This window comes from Aulonocara stuartgranti, assembly GCF_965226115.1.
Source record: "Aulonocara stuartgranti genome assembly, chromosome: 12".
Lineage (NCBI taxonomy): Eukaryota > Metazoa > Chordata > Actinopteri > Cichliformes > Cichlidae > Aulonocara > Aulonocara stuartgranti.
Genome location: NC_138948.1, coordinates 35,079,384 through 35,102,739, shown reverse-complemented (window position 1 = coordinate 35,102,739; position 23,356 = coordinate 35,079,384). Strand labels below are relative to the sequence as shown.

At 41.8% G+C, this 23,356-nt stretch overlaps 1 protein-coding gene and 3 long non-coding RNA genes across 7 annotated transcripts in view; 2 read left to right on the top strand and 2 right to left on the bottom strand.

The window, feature by feature from the left end:
* The window catches only part of LOC309718875, a 236,129-nt gene extending 221,540 nt beyond the window's left edge, over window positions 1–14,589 (top strand). Inside the window, exons 4-6 of one of the 3 annotated variants that reach the window (XR_014280094.1) lie at window positions 11,143–11,288; window positions 13,775–13,795; window positions 14,264–14,589. This is a non-coding gene — a long non-coding RNA (uncharacterized lncRNA). Of the gene's footprint in view, window positions 1–11,142; window positions 11,302–13,774; window positions 13,796–14,263 lie in introns of all 3 variants that reach the window. The other 2 variants (XR_014280095.1, XR_014280096.1) reach the window with 2 other exon arrangements.
* LOC309718628 lies at window positions 936–6,032 on the top strand. Of its 2 annotated transcripts, XR_014280039.1 has the most exons (6): window positions 936–1,304; window positions 2,821–2,977; window positions 3,679–3,748; window positions 4,148–4,267; window positions 4,552–4,610; window positions 4,790–6,032. It is a non-coding gene; the product is annotated as an uncharacterized lncRNA (long non-coding RNA). The 2 variants fall into 2 exon arrangements; XR_014280038.1 differs by lacking the exon at window positions 2,821–2,977.
* On the bottom strand, window positions 6,385–10,097 carry LOC309718630. The gene is made up of 2 exons (XR_014280040.1): window positions 9,628–10,097; window positions 6,385–7,313 (listed from the first exon to the last, which is right to left on the bottom strand). It is a non-coding gene; the product is annotated as an uncharacterized lncRNA (long non-coding RNA).
* Window positions 14,590–15,684: 1,095 nt separating the features above from the next.
* Window positions 15,685–18,305, bottom strand: LOC309719439 (fatty acid synthase-like). The gene is made up of 4 exons (XM_082555568.1): window positions 17,919–18,305; window positions 17,690–17,788; window positions 16,998–17,249; window positions 15,685–16,870 (listed from the first exon to the last, which is right to left on the bottom strand). The coding sequence occupies exons 1-4, from the start codon at window positions 18,006–18,008 to the stop codon at window positions 16,733–16,735; spliced, it is 579 nt and encodes a 192-aa protein (XP_082411694.1). The 5' UTR covers window positions 18,009–18,305; the 3' UTR covers window positions 15,685–16,732.
* Window positions 18,306–23,356: the final 5,051 nt, after the last annotated feature.

Sequence of the window (23,356 nt, the reverse complement as noted above, 5' to 3'; positions counted from 1 at the left end):
AAATCTGCCATTGCTTTAGATATTTCAACCTTTTTGAAAATTATTTTCTTTTGCAGTTAGGATCCTTATTTGCTTTAAATCCATCACAGTACAGCAAACTAACCTTTTTAAACACAACCGAGTATTTTCCTGCAGCCTTTAAGTAACACAGTCTACCTAAGTTTGATTTGTAGCACGTTTCACACTATGTAAAAAACATAATGTTACCTGTACAGACCCAGTATGTGATTTAAAAACACGAGGACTTACACGTGATCTTTAAATGAGGAGTCCTTACCTTTAAATGTAACGTCTCTTCTTCCTCTCCTGTCTTGTCTTTCTAAACCTTCTTCTTGTCTCAGCTTGATTTCTTGTTTCTTCGTGTCAAACACCGCAGCCGGCGATTTGGCTACCAACGCACTGTGCTACACACTACACACAGTTTGTGTGTGCTGACATTTGTTGAGCTGATAGAAACGCTGCATTTGAAATTATCTGCCAATTAAAAAAAAAAAAAAGTCACTCCCTTTATGCGTCTTCCTCTTCGGATAGGTAGATCCCAACGTACCGAAGCCGCAACTTAGGGACACATGCCGTTTTTCCGGTCTTGTGGCAAAAAGAAAAAGAAAAAAAGAAGAAAAAACCCCAAGTGTCCCACTCTTAACTCCTGACCTTTTCAAATGTCCACAAAGTCCGCATTGACTCTACAACTTCCTTTATCTTCGTTCCCATGGTAACGAAGGGATACACATATTTATAAAGGAGAATGCGCTTCTATCTGATTCTATCTGAAAAACCGTTGAGAAGTGCTGTGGTTTTTAGCCCCACTTATTTGCGCTCTTCCTCTCCTTCATCGGGTGCAGCTTCACCTAGGGATGGATGGACACACACACACACCCACTGCTCCACCCCTCCCCTGATGCTGCTCAGCCACAAACCACACCCCGCCACAGGCACGTGCAGAGGGGGGGCTAGAGGGGCTTGAGCACCCGCCCCTTTCCTGATGGGTGCCCAAAGTGCCCTTTTGTTGAGGCAACTTTTTAAAAAAAAATTATTTATTTTTTTATGTGTGTGTGTGTGCGTGCGGAGTCTTGTCTGTGCCCATCAACAATAATATTTAACTATTAATCACAGTTTTGCTAAATAAAAGGATCTGGCTTGCATCAGTCACATGATCACATTTAACCAATGATCGCCCTTGACGGCAGAACGCGCTGGTTACGAGCCGGGAACGAGCTCACAAAGAGCACGCGCATTTGTTGCGGTCCGGAGCTGTAGGAGAAACACAAGTTAACTCAGAGACACAGACTGATGCGACAAACCCAGTAAGTAGGTGCACAGCGTGCACTGTAGTGTGTAGCACCCAGGAGTATTAGCTTATTACGTACACGTTGGTAAGTTGTCTTGTGGCAACTGACGAACTGAAACAAACGAGCGTGCTGTGTGTGCAACAGCGCGACAAACATTACCTGTCCTTTTATTAACTGCACAAGCAGTGCTGGTCACAGCTGCTGGCTACCTGTGTAAGGCTGTCATGGATCTGTAGCTCTGTCACCGTTTTAGGGAACATATTTAGTTTTAAAGTAAGTTTCCGGGCTTTTCCTGCCTTTCTGGAGGGATTATATTTCACTAAAAAACGATCTAATATGCATGTCCACATAATAATTATTATAATTATAATATATTAAAAACACACGCTGTATTTTAAAGAACATACATTAAGAAGCAGATTATATTAGATTTATATTTTAAATAAGACAAAAGTTGGATTTTACAGCAGTAAAATTATTGTATCTCTGCAGTTTAAAAATGTAATAAGCTTTGCCCCTGCACAGAGTGGATAGTGAAACAAATGGAATCATCATAAATACATTATTTCATATTTATTACTTCCCCCTCCTCATTGCGTTATTATTGTAGCTCTAGTAATAAATAATAATGTAAGGATTATGGATCAGCACCGTGATGCCCATAGTATATACAGTATTCTGAAGAAGGTCTAAAATGTCACTGTGTGTGCGTGCATGTGTGTGTTTTATTTAGATGGATTTTTAAAAATATTACTCATGATATAACATTGTCCAGACATGCCTGGTAAGGACATGAGGAGGAAACAGCAGGAGCTGTGTGAGGCTACTAAAGGCAGTGCTATAACATTTTTCTGTCATCATTTTATTATAGATTAAGTGCAAGAGTTGTTAGGTGTGGATAATTAGATTATAGTTTATTGCAATAGCAAGTTGTGCCTTCAAAGGAGCTTGCAAAGATTACGATGACCTGGATGACTGAGAACCTTCACAGACAAGTTGTGCCTTGTTCTCACATAGCAAGTGGAGAGTGATATATGAAATGATGGGATGGAAGGAAGAAGAGAAGCAAAGAGTGATTCACAGGCAGAGCCTAATTTATTTCTCACAGTTTTTTGTTGCCTTATGGTTCCAAGCGCTGTCACCAATCTTTGCATTTTGTTATTATCTCATGACACTTGTTTAATCAGCTACCATCTCTCCTATGGACTTTTTAATGTCTACAGTCTCAGATCAACACAGCCCTTCTCTTCCCATATTAGATTCTTGATGAATGTGTGTTGTTGTTATTCAACCTGGTTCAATGTGCCCCTTTTTAACTTTGAGCACCCGTCCCTTTAAACCTCTCTGCACGGCCCTGCCCCGCCACAGTGCTTTTCAGATTTTTAAAATGTAGTTAATGAATTATTCAGTGTGTTTCAAACTAAACTGTTTATAAAACCAACAAAACCCCTAAAAATTAATCTTAACTACGTGTTTTGTCAGTTACTCAAAACATTTTTCTAAATGAGATAATATGTGGTTTGTGGCTCAGCTGCAGGGAGGGCTTTGGCTGGTGGGTTCAGGGTGTGGTGTCAGGGGATGCTGACCCACACGGCTGTTCTGCATCATCTGATCATGTTGGGACTGTGTGCTGCACGGGAAGAAGGTGGCTGGAAAACTGCACAAGCAGAAGAAACCAACGACAAACTGTAAATAAAAGCATCTACGTGCTTGTAACATGCATGCTTTACACCCTAACTGTTTATTAAGCATAACAAGGTTTTAATAAAATAGACATTGATTTCCTTAAACAATTTAGAAGAAAAAATAGCAGTCATCATAAAGCTAACAAAAAAAAAAACACGGAAAAAATGCCTGAATAGCACAAGTGATTAATGCCATCAAGCTAATGCTAAAGAAGCAGCAGACAATGACAGGTCAACATAAAATAACTAAATCTTAAGGAATGAGTAATAACATAATGTATGATTAACTATATTTCACATTTATGAATGAATTACATTTTTCAGGTTTATTATCATTATGATTCAGACATAATGCAGCTGTAAAGATCACATTTAGTAGCAAATTTCTCATCAATAGAACCCAACACTAATTATATTTGATTTGGAGAGAATTAGAGAGATAGAGAATTATAAAAAGGGAATTAAAAAACACAGCATGGTACATTATTACAAATAAGGCACTCCCACATCAAAAGTAAAACTTGGAAGCTTTGTGTCTCTGTCATTATTTCTTCTGCCATACAGCTACACCGCTGGAGCATGGTACACAGAAGTCGCTTTAAAAAAATACATTTAGTATAGCTCTTCAGGCATAGAAAACATAACTTTACCTTACATCGAGGACAAACAACAAATTTACAATTCCACTTGCTGTACTCAACCAGGAGGTGAGACAGGGACGGATAGAAGGACATCCGTGGACTTCCTCCAATGAACCAAAGGTTATCTGGGCAGGTTTGTAGTGTTTTTAGTGATTTTCACAGCAGTCTTTCCAAGGCCGTGGACTCTCCCATTCCCTCAAACACTGCAAGCAGAATTCAAACGGCTGTCCATTTACTGCTGTGCACACTTTACAGAGGACATTCAAATCTGATCCATTCTCTCTTATCACAATGGATCTGCATTCGGGACACTACAGGGAGACCTCCCTTATGGGGATGCTGCTGACATATTATAAATTGTTATATCTATATTTAGCCTAATGGTAAGGAGAAATATTACTTTTTTCCACCGTCGAGATCCTTTGAGATCAAAGTGGATCAACAGCTTCACCAAATGAAGCACTATAAAAACTGCACAGGAAAAATATCCCTAACTTCACCTGTGATCACACGGTAGTTTTCTGTTGCAAAGGGAACAAAGAGAAAGACTTCACTGAGTGAAAAAGGATGAAGATACAAGCTGGTGATGATCCAGTGCACCTGGTCTCAGGACGTGAAGAAAAAGCCTGATCACCTTCTCCACAAAAACAAGGTGAGCTTAATGTTATGATTGATTTTAGCTTTTCAAGTTATGTATGTTACTTTCATAATAGTCACAGATTATATTGCAAACGCAGTGATTGCTGTTATGTGTATGATGACCAAAACTCTCTAAAAAACTGTTATTTCTTGCTGGCTTTCAATGGAAGATTATACCCATCCATTCAATTGAATTTGTTTTGAAGTCTTTTTCTGCTTTGATTGAGCTTGAAAGTCAAAAACACCACCAACAAAAAACTTTTAAAACTGCTTTTTGTTTCCTTTTTTCCTTTGAAGAAATCCTGAGCAGGAGGAACCAAACAGCTAAGAGCATCTTGACCACAGTGGGGGAAAAGGTGTGCACTGAGGATGATTTTGAAATATTAACTTTGTTGTCACTGCTAAGGAGTTTTGGACACAGGAGTGTGTTTAAAATGTGTGCATCTTCAGTGGTGTTCAGGGAACCTGACATAATAGTTTTTGACATGTTTAAATATTTTGTGAGGTTCATCTCTGTCCTCTGTTGTGTGTGTAGGATATCTTATGGCTGAAGTCCGGCTGACTGTCGCTGGGAAGCTATTGGTGAACGACTCTGCATCTCTATCTGAATATGGGCTCAAGCCCTCGTGCGTGGTGCAGATGGTGGTGAAGGTCCACAGAGGCTGACAGAGACCAGCAATATGATACATCCAAAGGACAAAATGCATCATCTTTGCTAACTGGCACTGAACTGTGTCGTCTTTGATCTTTGGTTTTCTTCTACACTTAAACATACAGCTCAATGAAGCATTAAATGTAAGTGACTGTATAACTTACTTGTTATAATAGTCTTACAGAGTAGGCCTTGAGATGGAGAGGATAGATGCAGCTTCAGTAAAAGACATTTTCAGGGAAAGAACATTTTCCAATTCCTCTTTGGAAATTTGAATATTGTGAAAAATGACTTGAAAAAACATGTTTTTAATAAGGCTTTGAGCTAAATGTGGAAAAATGTTGCTACTAATTCCAGCATCATTCAGTTTACAAACGGCGTCCCATTGAATAACTGGAATCCCCCCTCCCCCATTTTCACATAATGTGAAGCCATCCAGTGAGATGGTTCACATTTTTGAAACTCCTGATATTGCATGAAATCCCTTTATGCACACTTTGACTACAAGGGGTAGCCGACAAGCATTAAAAAAGGATAATGTTTTTAAAAATGGGAAGAGCAACCAAATTATAACATAACATTAAAGTGAGCATGTGCTACACACCTCCTGCATGAATCAATAAATTCAGATATATTTAATCAGTGATGCAAAATCTTACAAAACATGCTTTGGTTTTGTCGAGTGGACTCTTGCTGCCTTTAGCAGAGTGCGCTAATTCTGGGACTGGTGGATGCTTACAGCACACAGTATATGAAGAAAACTATAAAGATGTTTACATACAGCCTATAAACATGGAGTGATGGTAATACAACCACAAATTTGTTTCACAGCTGAAATTAATCAGATAAAAAAAACCCATTATTTTTTAATGCTGTGCCACTGGTATTCTATTTGTACTTGTCTAGATTTATACTCCTCTACACCTCTTTAGATGCTGTATTGCTTTAAAACATTGATGTGAAGATACCAGTGCCCATTCTGCTGGTTAAAAAAATAAGAAGGTAATCTTTAAATACACCAAATGTTCAGGTACATCCTGAAGGGTGCAATATTCCACACAGGCAGGAGGGGTCACTGTTTGAAAACAGTTGCAGGTCAGCTAAAGTACATACAATGGCATAACACTGCAAACCAGGGATACTGGTTAAATGACCATAGGGAGATTTTAAATGGAAAAAACTAACAAAAGATCAAAATACATATGTACATATTACTCACAAATCATATCAAGTTTGAACTCTTTTTTTTTTAGGGAACAGAAGTCAAATTAACCATGGGTTCAATCTGGTTACAAAAAGCTTTCTTCACATTAATAAATACATTACTCATACGTCACCTGCATGTGGGTAAATCCTAGAGTCATACAGGAAGCAGCGGAGCCAGCTTCCTAGGCCTATACTGATATGTGTGTGAGCACATGGCTCCTGACAGTTATTTTGTATCCGTAATCATAATGCAACAATCAAAAAGAGAGGTGTTTGGATAAACTGTTATTTATTTTCAGGCTGTTTTTTCAAGATCCAGTGCATTTAACAGTGCATTGAAACATTTGATGCTGTGACGCAAAATTACCTAAACACCAATGAAAGGGTAATCAGAAACTTACAAAGTAGCCAGTAATCCTGGTGATGACTCGTGTGAACTTAAATCTTCTAGAAAAATATATGTGACCCTATGACTTGTCATAGGATGCCAATTTAGCCTGCAGCCTGAAAATAGAGCATAAAATGTAAATCATGGATGGAAGGTTACATCGGACACCAAAAAGCATGTATTCATGCACCGCAGACGAGCTTTTCTACACTTCACCCAGACAAGCTGTATTTAAAACCACTAATGTCAGAACCAGTCATAACGTACTGCATGTAATGTGCCTAACACAGATCATCTCCTGTCTTTTGCCATGTGTGTGAAAGGGCCACAATGTCTAGCGTTCATGACAGAAAATGGCATCACACCAATCTTATATTTACCAAATTACATTCAAGCTATAATTTTTGAGAAGGTTCATGACATGTAGGTAAAATATTTTCCTCTACAAAACTCTAAATGTCCTTTGGCATCTTTGCTTTTTTTAAAAAATTAGCATACATCTTTAAATTAAATCAAAAGTAAGAAATATATGAAACTGATGTTAACGAGGCAGCTAGTGACTAGCTGAATAAAAAAAGTGCTGATGAGTCTTTGCGGTCACATGAGGCTCAGCTGAAGGAGATGGTGAGGAAAAGGTAACGGAAGGAGAGATGATGCAGAAAGGCACAGAGTAGGTTTCCTCCATTGTGTCTTCACTCCTGCAGTTTGAACTGGAAAGAACTGGTGCTCCATTTGGTTGTGTCACAGTCAAGCATGGTGCGCTCTGTGAAGATCACATTCCCTTCTGCATCTATCAGGATAATTGTATTGGTTCTGAATGGATAACAATACAGAGAAGAAAACAATTGTAAATTTAATATCTAATAAGTATGACAGTGGTTATGAAAAGTCACTTTTCAGACACTGTTTGCCGCTGCCCTGCTAAATGATGTTTTGATAGCTTTGGAAAGGACTAACCCTCTGACCTTTTGGCTACAAGAGAGTGTCTGTACCCAATAATCCAGTGTTTCATTGCTGTGGAGGATTGATTACACTGGGGATTTTTTGTGTGTGCCAAGAGTTCACTGTTCTGTGATATTGCTGTCTAGCACAGTAGTGTAGGTGGAGTTTGGGTGCCCCCTCGAATCCAAGAAATATATTATTATTTGAGGTCTGTCAATTCAAAGCTGCTTTTTACCTGTCCATTTGGAGACAGTAAAAACTAATATTCTTAAAATTCTATTCCTAAAATTAAAATCACAATTCAATTTCAAGTTAATAATATACAATCTTTTGATTTGACTAAAGCAGAACAATATTTAAAGAAATTTAAAAGGCCTTCTGGGTTTTGTTTGTTTGTTTGTTTGTTTGTTTTGCTGTATTATGCTTTTAAAAACATCAAAATCCACAGTCAGATTACAACAAAAACAAACAAGAAGCACTCTGAGAGCGCAAATTGTATTCAATTCAATTCAATTTTATTTATATAGCGCCAAATCACAACAAAAGTCGCCTCAAGGTGCTTCATAGATACAGAGAAAACCCCAACAATCATATGACCCCCTATGAGCAAGCACTTTGGCGACAGTGGGAAGGAAAAACTCCCTTTTAACAGGAAGAAACCTCTGACAGAACCAGGCTCAGGGAGGGGCGGGGCCATCTGCTGCGACCGGTTGGGCTGAGAGAAGGAAGACAGGATAAAAGATTGTATTTTATCTCTATTAATATTCATTGCAGATGCAGATATGGAAAGCTGGAGTCTGTGTCGGGATCACCAAGTAGCTGTTCCTGGTCCTTGGTTCTCCGGCTGTTGTACCTGTGTAGTTGGTGCACTGTCCCACAACATCACTCATGCTCAAGATTTACACAGGGCCAGATACCTACATTCAAGCTACCTTCTCGTAACAGCACAGTGATACAGAATTTTAGGATTTGTTTTAATAATGCACAAAAGTATTACAACTTAACTCTTAAAAATGTTAATCAAGAAACTGGGTTTTATGACGTGCAGCATGTCATAGCACGTAAAGCACGTGCAGTGCTTTAATTTGCTTCTCTTGCTATCTATGCATTTTTTCTGATACCTTCACAGGTGTTGAATAAACAAATGTTTGACCCTCACACAGAGCGGCTGTGCACGTCAAATAATGAGAAGTGCCACAACTTTCAATGTGTTAATGCATCAACTTCACTTGCAGCACAGGTGGTGGACTTTAAAGAAGGGTAACAAGATTGAATTGTGCAACAATGCTGATGAAGTGAAGAAGCTTCTCGGATGAGAGGTGAAACGTCTTCAAGCAACTTAAAGAAGTCCAGACGCTTTTCTTTACAAGCTCCTTTGACTACGATGACCTGAATGACTGAGAACCTTCACAGACAACAATGCTGATTCTGTAGTTTATTGTATGACACCGTTATGTTTCCTTTACATGAACTGTGGGCAGTAGTAGCACTGATGTTGGTCGCTATGGTATTTGTAACTGTGGGTGTTCCTGTAGGGCTACGCGTGAGAATTCACAAATGTGCTGTTGCAACTTCCTCAAAAGCTGCAGTTGCTGCAGCCTCTGAGAAATGCTCACAGATTGATAGGTATGTTATGGAGCCTCGCAAGGCACATTGAAGAAAAAAAATTTGAACATGTATTTTGCGAGATGAAGATAGTGCTCAGTGGAAGGGGAAACACTCGTGGCTAGGTGTACTTTGATCTGGTGGTCTTTGTTGCATTCATTAACAACCAGCTGCAGTACTCTGTACAGCTTTACAGATACTGATGGAAGCATGATAAATGCAAAGAAAAAACTCTCAAGATCTTGCAAAACATTTGTGGGATCTTGCAAAAGTAAGTTTTGACAGAATTTGTTCTGTTTAGTGTGGTGCACAATAGCAATTTTCTAAGATCACACTTTAGCAATAAATTGACTTTGTGAAGTCCTTTATCATTCTTATTGTCATGGGCATATCCTATTATCTTTTTTCTATACATTAGATTTTATTTGTTGTCCCGTATACCAATTTGTCATTCTTTGTGAAATGCAGATGCATAAAACAGTTCTATGCAAAACATGCATGCTACTTTCATGCTGCACATTCTACAACAAACACTTATTTTGTGTGCATTTGTCTCTTTCAAACAGGTGCCGGTCCTCACCTCTGCAGTGCTGCCGTCTCCTGTAGCGCTGCATGGTTCTAAGCTAAGTTTCCTTTCCTTTTTCTGTTCTCTTAGATTTGTCCTCAGGTTGGAAGTGTCTGTGTTGTGCAGCTGGTCTGGTCTGTCTCTAGACAGTTCAGGCTGCACCCACTAGTTAAATGGTGGAGGCTCACAGCGACATACTCAACACACAAGTTTCTGAACTCTGCATGAGGGTTTCTCCGACGAAGTGAGGGCCGTGAGGCACAGCTCCCCGTCCCCCGGTGACCCTGCTAGGTCCACCTTCTTAGGGAAACCCTCTGCAGAGGAGCTGACAGAGCCAGGAACTTGTGAGTTGTGTGTGTCCACTCAGGCATCATTCATGCTTGTTCTGTAGGCAGTTCCTGTCAGAAGGAGGAGGCGCAGCAGGAGCATCGGGGGGCGGAAGACGGTGCCTCAGTGCCTCTCTCCTTCTGACATTGTTAAAGAAAACACAACAAATTTATAATTATTTATAACATAAACGAGGGAGCGCTGTTTACAGATACTGAGAAGTATAAAATCTGAATCCTTTCTCTCGTTTGCTCTGAGGCGCGGGGGGGAAATATCGACAAGTCGATCAACATCATCTACAGATACATTCGACATCTCGAAAAATGTAAATTGCCACTTGATTCGTCCATTTGGTTGAAAAACCCGACCGTGAACAAGGAGCGAATATCACACCGGAAACTAAGCGCTATGCGCCGGAAGTAGCATATGCTAAGGCGCACACAGGTCTAAGTTATAGGTCTAAGTTCCCCATAATGCACTGGGTGTTTCTTCTTCACTCAACATGTGTTAGTAGACCTCTCTGCATTCAGCCCGTCTGCCCCTCATCTATCGATGGATGTTTGTTAGAGGCTTTGGTTCCCACTGTCGCTCACAGACGGTCACCTAATGTTTCCCTGTGTAACTGCAGGGTCTTTGCCTTATAACATAGAAGTAGCTTGAGGTAACTGTTGTTATGATTTGATGCTGTGTGTGTGTAATAAAGCTCCCTTACTGACAGTGGGTCACCACAGCTTGTAGCTCCATGTATTTGATGTGGCACGTTTGCCCTCGCTGACACAACCCTAAAGGGATTTGTGTGTATGAATAAAGTTTATTGTTCATACAGTTCATTGCCGTATGTCTATGAAAGGCTGAATGAGGGTTGTAGCTCCCTCAGCAGCTGTGGAGCGATGGCTCGTGGTCACCTGATTCAGCCCTGGAGATGTGGTTGGTTAGACACGCTGCTTTAGTTGGACACTACAAACCACACTCACCTGTTTACACAAACACATACACACCTTTTGTGTTACAACCACCTTGTTACACTCAAACACCAGATGATGCATCTGAGCCAACTAAGGATTCACTGAGACTGAAGAAGCTCGAGATCATAAGAATTTGAGGCTCAGCTGATACAGTATCATAGGACAATCCAACCATTGTATGTCAAGAGACTATAGGCAGTAAAAGCTCCATCTGGAGGAGGAACGACGTGGTTCAGAGCGTTGCCTCCTGCAGCTGGTGACATGTTCAGATTTCAGCTCTGTCGGTTAGAAAGTCTGTTTTTGTTTTTCATCTGTGTGTTGCTCTTTCATCCTTTTGTTCTTCCTCTTTCTTGCATCAAGCTGGCTGACTTCACCACTGATGAGGTAACCATGAGCAGTAAGCCTCGTGTCGCTCACAGTTACATTTAACATAGTGCGATAAACACACTCAGTCTTTATAAGGTACATCCTCTAAAGGTTCACATAACAGACAAACAGGATAATAAAAATAATCTGGTTCTCTGCAGCGTCCTCAGATGAACAACACACAACATTATTAGACGTCTCAGTATTTGTTACACTGAACACAAATATAAACACAACACTTTTGTTTCCATGAGCTGAACCGGATCCTGACTGGTTTTGCAACATGTATCATTGTGCTACACATGTACGGCATATTTCAGAGTGGCCTTTTATTGTGGGCAGTCTCAGACACACCTGTGCAATATTCATGCTGTCTAATCAGCACCTTGACATGCCACACCTCACAGGTGTGGCATGTTAGACTACTTTTAATTAACTGCTTCAGCCCACTTACAATGAAAATGTAACAAAAAATCTTGTTCCTGACCTGTGCAGTATGTTAACACTATTGGAAGTAAAAATAACTCTAATTTTGAAAACACAACTTTCTTTCTTTCTTTTTTTTTTAATAAAGCTCTGACTTGTATTATGAGTCTGTGGTCTGGGAGAGAGTCTGTAACTCTGTCTGCAAAATACAGGATATAATGACCAATGTTGGGCAATTAATTATATAGTTACTTCTTCAAAAAAGTAACCGAGTTATGCAAACAAAGTTTTTTGCAGCTGTTTACCTAAAAATGTAGCCAAGGCGTTTTTTAATTAAACATTTCAAACTATTTACAGAACAATCAGCTGTTCTGCATCAAATCTGATGCCACACAAATTATTTGTGCCACTCCAAAAAATAATTTGTGTCCACTATGAGATGAAGGAGAACAACAGCCTGATACCTGCAGGACAACAGCAGATGTATCACTGCTGTAACACCTGTAACATTCAGCAGTCGCCTCATTGTTCTGACACACACAACAAAACTGCTGACTACACTACACACTCACTACATAAGATTTGCGCTAAACGTCGCAAATCTCTCACATCTCCAAGCACCGCCGTCACTCCTAAAACTTCCTCCCGTTTCTAACCCTTGCCATATAATTTTTGATTGGTCCACATGGTACATTTTTCCACCAATAGGAAAGGGTGGTGGGGTGTTGTTTTTGCTCACAGGCTTTCGAGCGTTTTCCTTATAAAACGGCGTTTTCACCGTTTCTTCCCGCAGTAAATATAAACAACGACAGTATTCAGGAAGAAAACCAAACATTGCAGATATTTTTATCATAACTCTTGTTGTACGCGGCCGATCAACACAATTTAAAAACTGGTATAAAGTCCACACTTTTCCCGTCAGTTGTTCCGTCGGTCCTGCTCACATCTCCAATGGTTGTACACGTTGTCATTAACGTGGCTTCACTCCACATCAGCCGCTTTGCTAAAACACCGGTGTCGGCGCATAAGGACGCGTCAGAGCCTGACAGCGACGTTGATTAGCTGCGTATATACGAATGTGAATCGCGTGATTGGCTGGACTACGGGATAAGGTGGCCTCGTTCTAATCCTATACGGGAGCAGCCAGTCACTGACTAACACTGCAAAACAGGATTGTTAAAGTTTTCATTTTAATTTCAATTCAGGTGAATTTTTTTTTTTTTTTTGTGCGCGCAACGCAGATTTTCTGTGCAGAGACCGTGCCAGCAGTGCGCAATTGTGTACGCGCGCAGCTTAGAGGGAACATTGCTTGCGAGTGTCGGGTCTTTTGTGTTTGTAGAAAATGTTTCATATCTCTGAGTTCAGCTCATGGAAAACAGGAGCAAAAGCAAAAGTGTTGCGTTTATATTTTTGTTCAGTGTAAATGATAAAACATCAGGTTTGACCCAGAATACAGTTTGGTCCACATGGTGGCGCTGTGAAAAGTGCGCGCTGTACTGGTGGCACCAGTGTCCCCAGCCCACAGACCAGTGCTGCCACTAATCGAGTTTCATTAGCAGCATCTAAATGCTGTTTAAAGGTGGACTTCATCTGTCACACAGGAGCAGTTTGGCTTCGCTTTGCTTAAATAATGACCTGGTGTATTTCTGTATACACACCTGCTAAGGATCAGGTGACTTTTATAATAAAAGGTTAATACGTGAAACCTTAAAAATAAAAAGAGCTGTTTTTAGCAGTATTTAGGCTGCAGTCTGTGTATTATGTCCATGATATTCTACATTACAGTAAAAACAGTAATTATATAAAGAACAGATGGATCAGGATCCTGTCTGTGTTTTTACTATGATCTCAGCTGATAATGAGGCTTGAAAGAGACATGTTTGAACTTTTGCATTGATCAGACAAATAAGTCTGCATGTTTGCATGAGCTTTACCTTTAACTGTAAAACATGAAGCCTTTATTATTAAAAAAAACAAAACCCTTTTGGTGTCATACGGGTAAGAAAGCAGCAAAGCGTTTTTCTCTCTAACAGACCTTTCATCTGTTTTCTCTGCCGTTGCTCTGATGGGACCTGCAGGGTGTTTTTGGTGACGTGGAGGTTTGCACAGTTGCTGCCTGTGGTGTGTGTAGAAATGTTCATGTTCTAGTCCCACTGTGAAGCACATAGACGTGTCCTGACTTCCTGTCTGTCCCACACTCTGTTGTCTCTGTTTGTTGCTGCCAACAGTACAAGTCATCTTTGCAGATTTTACTGAATTAACAAAAACATTTTTACTGAAAGACTTATTCAGTAAACACGTTTGTTACACTGAGACTGAAAAAGAGATCCCTGTTTACGCTCATAGAAAACGAGCCTCTGTTTTACTTTATTGAAATCATTTCTAATCACAGACAGGATCAGCAGCGTGCAGCTGCAGTGAGGTGTTAGTAGAGGAGCTGTGTTTGTGAGCTGTAGTCTGGATCAGGTCTCTGTGGGAGACTCGGGTTACAGTACTTCTGAATATCACACAGCACATTTCTTCAGAATCGGTTGCTGTTTGCTAACATTTGACCTTTGCCCTTTTAGGCTGCCCTTCTGGCGCCCGTCGATGAGGACTTGGGATCTGACAAGAAGCAAACTGGGGGAAGCAGCAGAGTACCAGACTTCCCTCCTCCAGCAGGCCGGGAGATCTTGTTGCGCACCTGTGTGCCGCGACCAGCAGCGTACTCCAAGGCGCTGCCTCAGCGGCTCTTCTGTGTCCTGATGAGGGAGGAGTTTAGGTTGGCCGGAGCCTTTTCCACAGACACGTCCTTCTTTTAAGTCCTGTGAACAATTCACACCTGGGATAAAGATAAGTGAAGGACACAGGATGGAGACTTTCACATAAAACAATAAAGCTGAATTGAACTAAAGTGAATAATTTGAAAATGACTCAGTGTTTTATCAGCGACACGTTACCGCAGCCTTTTAAGATCACTGAACCTGTTACTTCAAAAAACAACATGTAATGTTGAAGGGGACAAAGAGTTAGTTCATGTTTGACACTGATGTTAATCAAAACTTCCAAGATCCAGGTTGAATAAAACAGCATTAGGTGTGTGATTTCACTCTGCTCCACACACCTGCGTGCTCCAATCAGAGACACCAGAGGAACAGGTGATGAATGTGATGGGGAAGCATACGCAGGTGTGACATACAGAGCCGTGGGAATTACAGGACATTATTACTGTTGATATATTCTCAGCGATCAGCTGTTAGTGAAGAGCATGAAAACCTTACTGCACGTCGGTCAGCTCAACTTAGCTCGCTGGATAATTTACTTGTCAGCTTGAAAACATTTAACTTTAACAAAATGTTCACCAACACAGGTCAGTGTAGGTCACTGAGTCATCCTGCACACTAGCCCTGCCCCGCCCACCTGTGTTTATACACCTCTGCAGCCCCTCCTCCTTCAGCCGGGACATTTGTTCTAGCCTTCATTCATAAACTCGGCTTTCTAACATGCAGCTAAAGTTCAGTCTGCATGCTCGACCCACATACTCCTGGTAGCTGACGTGAAATACTGCTGTGCGTAAGGGTCGGGCGGGTGACCACGTCACCTGGTCATGGGGTAAATGCTGCGGCCGGGTTCAACTCTGACCTGAGGCCCTTTATTTCTCCCTCCCTGCTTTGCTGTCTGGTCTTCATTGTGCTATTAAATACAGACAAAAAAGTTTGTTCTCCTCCTTCCATCACCACCTTTGTTGCATGTAGAAAAGTGTCATATAGAACCAGTCGTTACTTTAATGGTCTGAACTAAACGGTCGGGTGGTGCCAACAGCGACTAAGAATTTTCTGGGCCAACAGGATTTGTGTTTCAGTCCCTGATAAACTGACCCATCCTCTAAAAAACAAAACCCAAAAACTATATTTACAAGATAAATGATCAGAAATAGTAACGACAACAAAAGCACAGGAATCATAGATCCAACGGGACAGGCTCGTTACAATGAAGGAAAACACTGAGCGACTGTTGAGGCCCTTATTAGTCCTACAAAACATAACAGAAATGTTACAATAAAACACAGAGGCCTTTATTGTCACGTCCATCGTACTGTGACTCCTCAGCACATTCATCTCCAATCAGCAGCTTCCTTCACTGACCCAATCACAGGTCTCAGGCCAGCTGTTGTACTCAGGTTTGGATTATTTGCTGAGGTTTTAGATCTCTGGACCAAAGCCTTTAAAAGGAAACAGTTTCTCAGAGGTTACATCAGTAAATATGATCTCACTGTTACAGTGATCATTCACATCTCTGATTAACCTCTGAAGAGACACATTTGGTCCTTAGCGACGCCTCTGTCACAGGCGTCTGTCAGAACAACAGCGTGTGTTTGACACAGTCCATCATGAAGAGAAGCAGTTTTTCTTCTGAATTAGTGAAATAACTGGTCTGTAAATTACAGTAACACGAGTGTCATTGTTAAAACACAGTTTATGAAACACTTAATTTGTTGTTAACTTATTGACAACGTAAACATTTGCTGGTTGCCACTGTAACTGATGACTGTGTGGTCACATGACTGAAAAGTAAACAAATATCACAAAATAAAGAAATGCCTCCAACTTGTGTTACGAGTAGTTAGTGTGCAGAAACACGGCTGCAGGGTCAGCCCTCCCTCCACAGTCGCTCATCAGGCTGGTCGCAGCGCGTTTGCCTGTCTACTGATGTCTGCATGAGCAGAAACACCAATTTGAGTGATGTTATGTAATTCAGGATTCAATCAATGTGTCAGTGTTTGTTACTTTGTTACATTAATTTTTTAACCACGTTATTTTGTTGTGGGATGAACTTCTGCAAACAACAACATATGGCAACAAAAAACAAAACTTGCAGTTGGAATCGATGGAGCTGTGAGATGATGGGATGTCGACTGGTTCACTAACCATTAACATTTGGGATATTAGGATAACAGTAGCGTGTAAACATAAGCAGTGCAAACACTTCCTATAACGACACATTGACAGTCTAGTTTGGGGAAAGCTGAGGAATTAGGGTGAAGAGACGGTGGATGTTTAACCCTCCCTTGGTTTGACAGCTCGCTCAGCCAGCGAGTTATGAATGATGTTCTTGATAGACTCCGCCCCCGCGCCTTCTAGGAAAGTGTGGTGATCTCCCTTGATGACGTGGACCGACACCTCGCCATCACAGACCTGAAGAAAGACGCAGTACACAGTTTGAACATTGGAAGGCTCAGACAGAGTTTATAGAAACACACACAAGCGCACACACGCACAGTGAAGATAAGTACTACAGACTGATGTAAATGTGCATCGGTACCTCGCTGAGCTTATAGTCAGCTCCCAGGTTTTGCTCATATTCGCTGCTGGTTTCGGCGCGCAGCAGCTTCACGCTGCCGTGGTATTTTGCAGTAGGTACATATGCATCAGCAGCCTTTAGCTTGTAGTAGAAGGCGGAGGCTGCAAAGTGCAGTGAGTCTCGGTCGATGTCCTTGTGAGCGGAGGTGATTAGGTCCACGGCCACACTGACGCGTGCATTCAGGTCTGACAGCGGGAGCAGAGTCTCCAAAAGCTGTAGGATGTAACCATGGAGACGACTGTAAGTTCATAGCAAACGTTACCGCGTGCTCGCGGAGATATTGTTGTTTTCAGAAAAGTAAGTGACACATAATTAATGAACATCACAGATCTTATGTATATGAAAATGCAAAATGAAGATGTTTTGATATTCAGGAGTTACAAATGTCAGCTTTCAGTGAGAAACTGTACGAAGGTTTGATTTAACCGCATGTTTTACTTTAGTCTCCATAACAGCTCCAAACATCACATCATTGTTGAGTCAAACCTGCACCACACACAGACTGTGCTGGAACAGCAGCTCCAGACTGTGTTACAGTCACCATCTTTACCTTACAGGCGCCGTGAGGCAAAAGCTCAGGTTGTGTGGCCTTTAACGCTGATGCCACATAAAGGAATACTTGTGTGTGAACCTGTGGGTCAGAGACAGTATACCTTGTTGTATTCAATGCCAGTGAACTGCTGGATGAAGGCACACAAGGCTTCAGTCTCAGCCTCAGACTCGTTGCCGGGTGTTAGCTTGGCTCTGTAGCTCTGCAAATCAAAAACACAGTTAAACCTGTTCACATGCAGATCATGTGACCAGAGCTCATCCTTCAAAACCAACATCACACACGCTATACAGCATATACATGAAATAAAGATGCGCGAGTGTTTCTCTGACCTGTGTGTACGCTGCCACATATGAATGTGAGCCATCAAAGAGAAACAGGAACTCCACAGGCTGATTCTGGGTCTGCAGCTGAGAGCACATTTCAAATGCTACACAGGCACCAGAAGAATATCCAGCGACTCTGTACGGGCCGTCCGGCTGCACCTGCCTGACGCAGCTCACGTAGTAGGCAGCCAGGGACTCAATGCTATCCAGAGGAGCAGCTGCAAAGGAAACACATGAGGGGAGTTAGTTTGGCTGCACAGTGACATAAACAGCTGATGCACAACATGTGAGTGACAAAGGTCTGAGAACAGAACCACAAACTTTTAAACTGTGAAACAAAGAAAACATGAAATCACATCAGGTCTTTGGTTTTCCTCAGGCCATTATGGAGGGAGCTGTATATGTACAAGTGTTTGTAGTTTCACCTTTGAACAGTCAGACTTTCAGCTTTAACACATTTTGCTGTTTAACAGTTACACACGTTTTGATACACATGATTGTGACACCTGGTGAGGACGCACACTCATCATTTGATGACAAGTAAGGACACGTAGTTTCCACGATGGTTCAAAGTGTTGATTTTGTGTTTTAAAGTTTTTCTCTGTGACTGTAAAGTCATTTTAATATGAGCCCCATTATGCTGACAAACCCACGCAGACGATGCACACAGCTCAGCAACACCAACAAGCCTGAAACTCAAATGACATGAAAAGTTATCCATGAGGCGCCAAAACACAACAACAGCTGCAGCAAAGGCTCTTTGTACTGTAAGATGAAGATCCTACAAAAGTAGAAGCCTCACAAACCACATGTAGACTGGTTGTGCAAACTCCCACAGACCCTGCAGTCGAGAGGATAACAAGCTGCTCCAGTGATCATGACCAGGACACAAACTGCTTCCTCCTGAATCAGAGGCCTGACTGACAGACACACCCTGGCATAGAGGAGGCTGAGGAGTGTGACAGTTGGAGCACACGCTCAGGTCTAGGTCTTTAAACAGGGGAACCACCACCCCAGTGTGCCAGTCCAGAGGCAGCATCCCAGAGCTTCACGCAGCGCCGTGTCAGCCAGGACGGCCCTGCAACACCCAGATCCTTCTCATCAGCCTCAGGTCTGTCCTAAATCCTAGCAGGAGCTACCACGACGCGTACCACAAAATGCATCGCACTGGTTCTTCCCAGTAGTTGGAACTGGTTGTCTGCTTGCCAATGAATCCTGCTTATTGGTTCCACTTGTGCTACAATCAGGACGAATTGTAGTGGGTTAGGGTTAGCTGGATATGTGCTGGATATGTGGTGGAGGGTAACTGCAGGAGAAGAAGCTAGTGGGGGAGTAGAGCAGGGGAGGATGTGGGTCCCCGGGGCCTGCTGGAGGGCAAGGGCCATGCCCGATGTGAGTAGCAGCAGGGCCAGTGCGCCCAGGAGCACATCTTTTTCGACCGTAAGGGAGACAGGAGGCCGACTCACTGCCTCGGCTAAATGGAGAGGGAATTTCAGAAGGGCCAGGGCACAAGCATGGACCTTTTTCAGCTGTAAGGGAGACAAGAGCAAGGTGTGACGTAGGTCCCCGGGGCCTGCTGGAGGTCCAGGTCCACGCTCGATTTGAGTAGCAGCAATGGCCAGTGCACCAGGAGCACATCTTTTTCGACTATAAAGGAGACAGGAGGCCGAACAGGTCTCTGACCCTTCAGCATAGACAGGTGGCTGAATGGGCCCCTTGGGCCCTCCAGCCGAGACAGACAGCTCAAACGGGTTCCTCTGACCCTTCAGCGGAGACAGACACCGAACCAGCATGTGTGGAGACCTCTGGCAGTGTGGACACTGGCTGGAGCTTAGTGGCACATTGGCTTGGCTCAGGCAGTGGTATGCAGTCCTCAGAGGGCTGAAAGTGTTCTCCAACACATCCAGCAGAGGACAGAGGACTCTACTAAAAAATCCGACTCTACTAACCTATCAGAGGCTGCTTAAGATCAGAATGCAATCATCTGCAGTTTTCTTCTTAATTAACAATAAACTTAGTGTATATGTACTCCTAAATTTGATGAAAGTGATAAATAATAGACAGCTCTCTCTCTCTCTATATTCTGACATTTAACTAATTCAAAAGATATTTCAATATTTATTTATCTAAAACAAAACAAGTTAGAATAGCCTTTATTGTCATTGTACAGAGTACAACGAAATTGGAGTGCCACTCCCTTGGTGCAAGTTTCAATAATAAATATAAATGTAAAATATAAAAAGTACAAAAAAACAATCGTAAGTACTCAAACAATAGTTTGTACAATATATACAGGATAGCAGCATTAATATAATGACAGTATGAATAGCAGCATAATATAATGACAGTGACGGTATGGAATAGGTTCAATTGTTTTTGTTCTTATTTACTACGGTGATAGCTCTGGGAAAGAAGCTATCCCTGAATCTGTTTGTCCTGGTTTTATGTGACCTGTACCGTCGGCCTGACGGTAATAGTTCAAACAGTTGGTTGCTGGGGTGAGAGTAGTCCTTGATGATATTGCCAGCTCTGCTGAGGTACCGAGAGTTTGCAGTGACCTCCATGCTGGGCAGAGAGCAGCCAGTGATCTTCTAGTTGCAAGTTCACTCTAAATTGATGTTTAACAGAAAAAAAAAATGTTTTTATGTTTTTTCCCTAAAGTGTATGTAAATATCTGGTTTCAGCTGTGAATATACTGCTGTGTATTGAAATTCCTCTTGTTTTGCATAGAAATATACTGAACAACATACAAAGCATAATATATAAAATAAAATCTACCTGAGTTTTTTCTTTGAAAGAAGCCACTTATGTCAATTGTTGTGTTCATCAGTACATAACTGAAACCGATTACAGTGCTTTGTTTAGCCGTGGAGGGAAACAACTGAAAATATGAAATAAACACACATGTAAGCTAAGACTCTCTAAAAAAACATCATTGTTGTTGTTCGGATTTTCATTTCCCCATTTGTTGATTCACTCCAAGAGCAAGTAACGTAATATGGGTCAAGTGATCAGTTTGATATCAATCTTTTGTGATACACCGTCATATTTACATTATTTGTACAGTATGAATGATTTGCTTTGGTACCTGGTCAAACTTAAGCTCTCCTCTGTCTGCCTGTCTACGCTTCTCCTGCAGCAGTTTCTCCCCCCTCGCTCACATGCGTAAGTGCTATGCTCAGTCACCCAGTGCCTGAGCTCAGATCATACCAAAATTAGGGTGAATTTACGACTGTGCGCTATGTGCTTCGAATATTGTGTGTAGTTTTTTGTTTTATACAGTTGGCAGTCAGGCATCAGTAACAAAATCACCAGGCTCACAGTAGACAGATTCACAAGAAATTCATTTGGGCTTAGAAGGAATAAAACAAACAGAATCCTTAATTAAGCTTGCGTTAGATTGCAAAATGGTCCCAGATGAAACAGTCTTAACAACACGAAATGCACAGTTCTTTTGTAAAGGTTCTTTTTATTTGGAAGGAAAAATAAGCACAGACAGAGTCCCCAGAAGTGTCCAAAAAGTGATTTATTAAACACACACAGTTATACAGTGTGGGAAGCCGGTCTTCGATCTTCTCTGCTCGTTACAGAAAGCTTTATAGCCTAATATGACGTCAGAACATTTCCTAGAACTCAGCTTCTCAGAAACCTAACACTTTCTCAGGCTTTATGTTCCCAGATATGGATGAGGGAAAACATCTGGTCTAAACAATTGTGTGTCCGAGTGTGCAGTTTGTGAGATTGTCTGTCCAGGCCAACAAAAGGTCGCTGTCCTCATCTGACTTTACTTTGGGCCGCCTGGAGCCACAGAGATGCTGGTGGTTTTTGCATAATAGAATATTACAGAGGAATGTGTCTTATTCTGCGTGCTCTGGAATACAAGATTAAGCAGATTTACTAAATGATAAATGATACATGATAATGGTGATGATCAACTGATACTAAGTGATGCAGACTAATGAAATAATAATGAAATAATGGCAGTGAAATTACATGTTTTTCTTGACAACTCCTCCTCTTTGGCTCGCTTGCGAGCCCAACTTACACCAGGATTTGTCTCACTCCTCCGTCCAGCCTACAATCTCCCTCAAAGGCATCATGGACTCCAGCGCAGCTGAACCTGCTGAGCCTGAGCTCAGGGCTCTCTCCAGCATCTTTACTAAAAGCCGCCGGACCAGAGGGATGAGACAACATCCAATCATCAATATGACAAGAAAAACAACAAAAGAAAACATGGCAGACATAACAACACTCTTCCATTGCCCAAAGACAGACGTGAACCAGTCTCCCGGTCCAGTGTTCACACCTGATTGCTCATGCATGGTTTTAGATAACATTTTCAGACTCTCAAGCGCCCTAGTAACCGTACCGTCTGGTGCAGTATTGTTGGGTATGAACGTGCAACACATGTCCCCAAACATGGCACAGACACCACCTTTCTCAGCCAACAACATGTCCAGGGCCATTCGATTCTGGATTCCCATTAACGACGTCGGGCCTAATTGTTCCGCAAGGCCTTCTACCGCGTCCCTAGGGAGATTAGAGAGTCTCAACACATTATAATGGACATAGTTAATGCGATCGACATTTTTATTCGGAGTTATCCATAGAAACACACTTTCAAAGCCGGCCGCTATCTGATTAACTAACTTATACTCATCTGGAACTCCCCTGGGAACTCCTATTGAGTCAATCCAGGTTGGCGAGTCCCATCTTGGGTCATATTTGTGCATACTGTTGCGAAATCGATCAACTTCAGACCAGACAAAAAACAACGGAGGCTCCGGAAAAGTGCAATCAAACGATGAGTTTTATTATCACAGGAGAACAACCAACCGTCAGCATACAGAATGGGTTGCTCTGACAAAAATACACTGGGTTCTGGTTTTATAGGATAACATATCACACCTACGTCAATACAGTTCAAAAATACAGGGTGACAGATGGACAAAAGTTCAATTCGTGCAAACAAGGGTACATCACATATACTTTTAATAACTATAAACTGACATATAACTTCTCCTTTCTTCATTACTTGCCTTTTAAGGTAATAAGATGTCATCCACAGATGTCATCCAGGATGCCAGCGGGTTTTCAATACCTGGGCCCTGTGCTTCGTACGTCGCTTACTACATCCAAGATCAAATGAAACATCCAAGACCAAATCATCGCGCTAACTCTGAGCTCGCTATTCCGGTTCCCCGAACACACCTGTTGTTGACGATTAGTATAGCTGGATGAAGTAATGTGAGATCACTGGGTGGCCCAACAGGGGCTACGCATCGATAGTAGAAACATTGATCGGCAACCCTTTGATTGGTCGGCGAAAATGTCGAAGGAGCGCGCTCGGTATTTTTCGGCAGCAGAGCAAGAACTCTTGAGTGAGGGATTTCAGGAGTTTCAGAGTTTAATTAAAACGCAAGGGAACACTGCAAAGGCTGCAA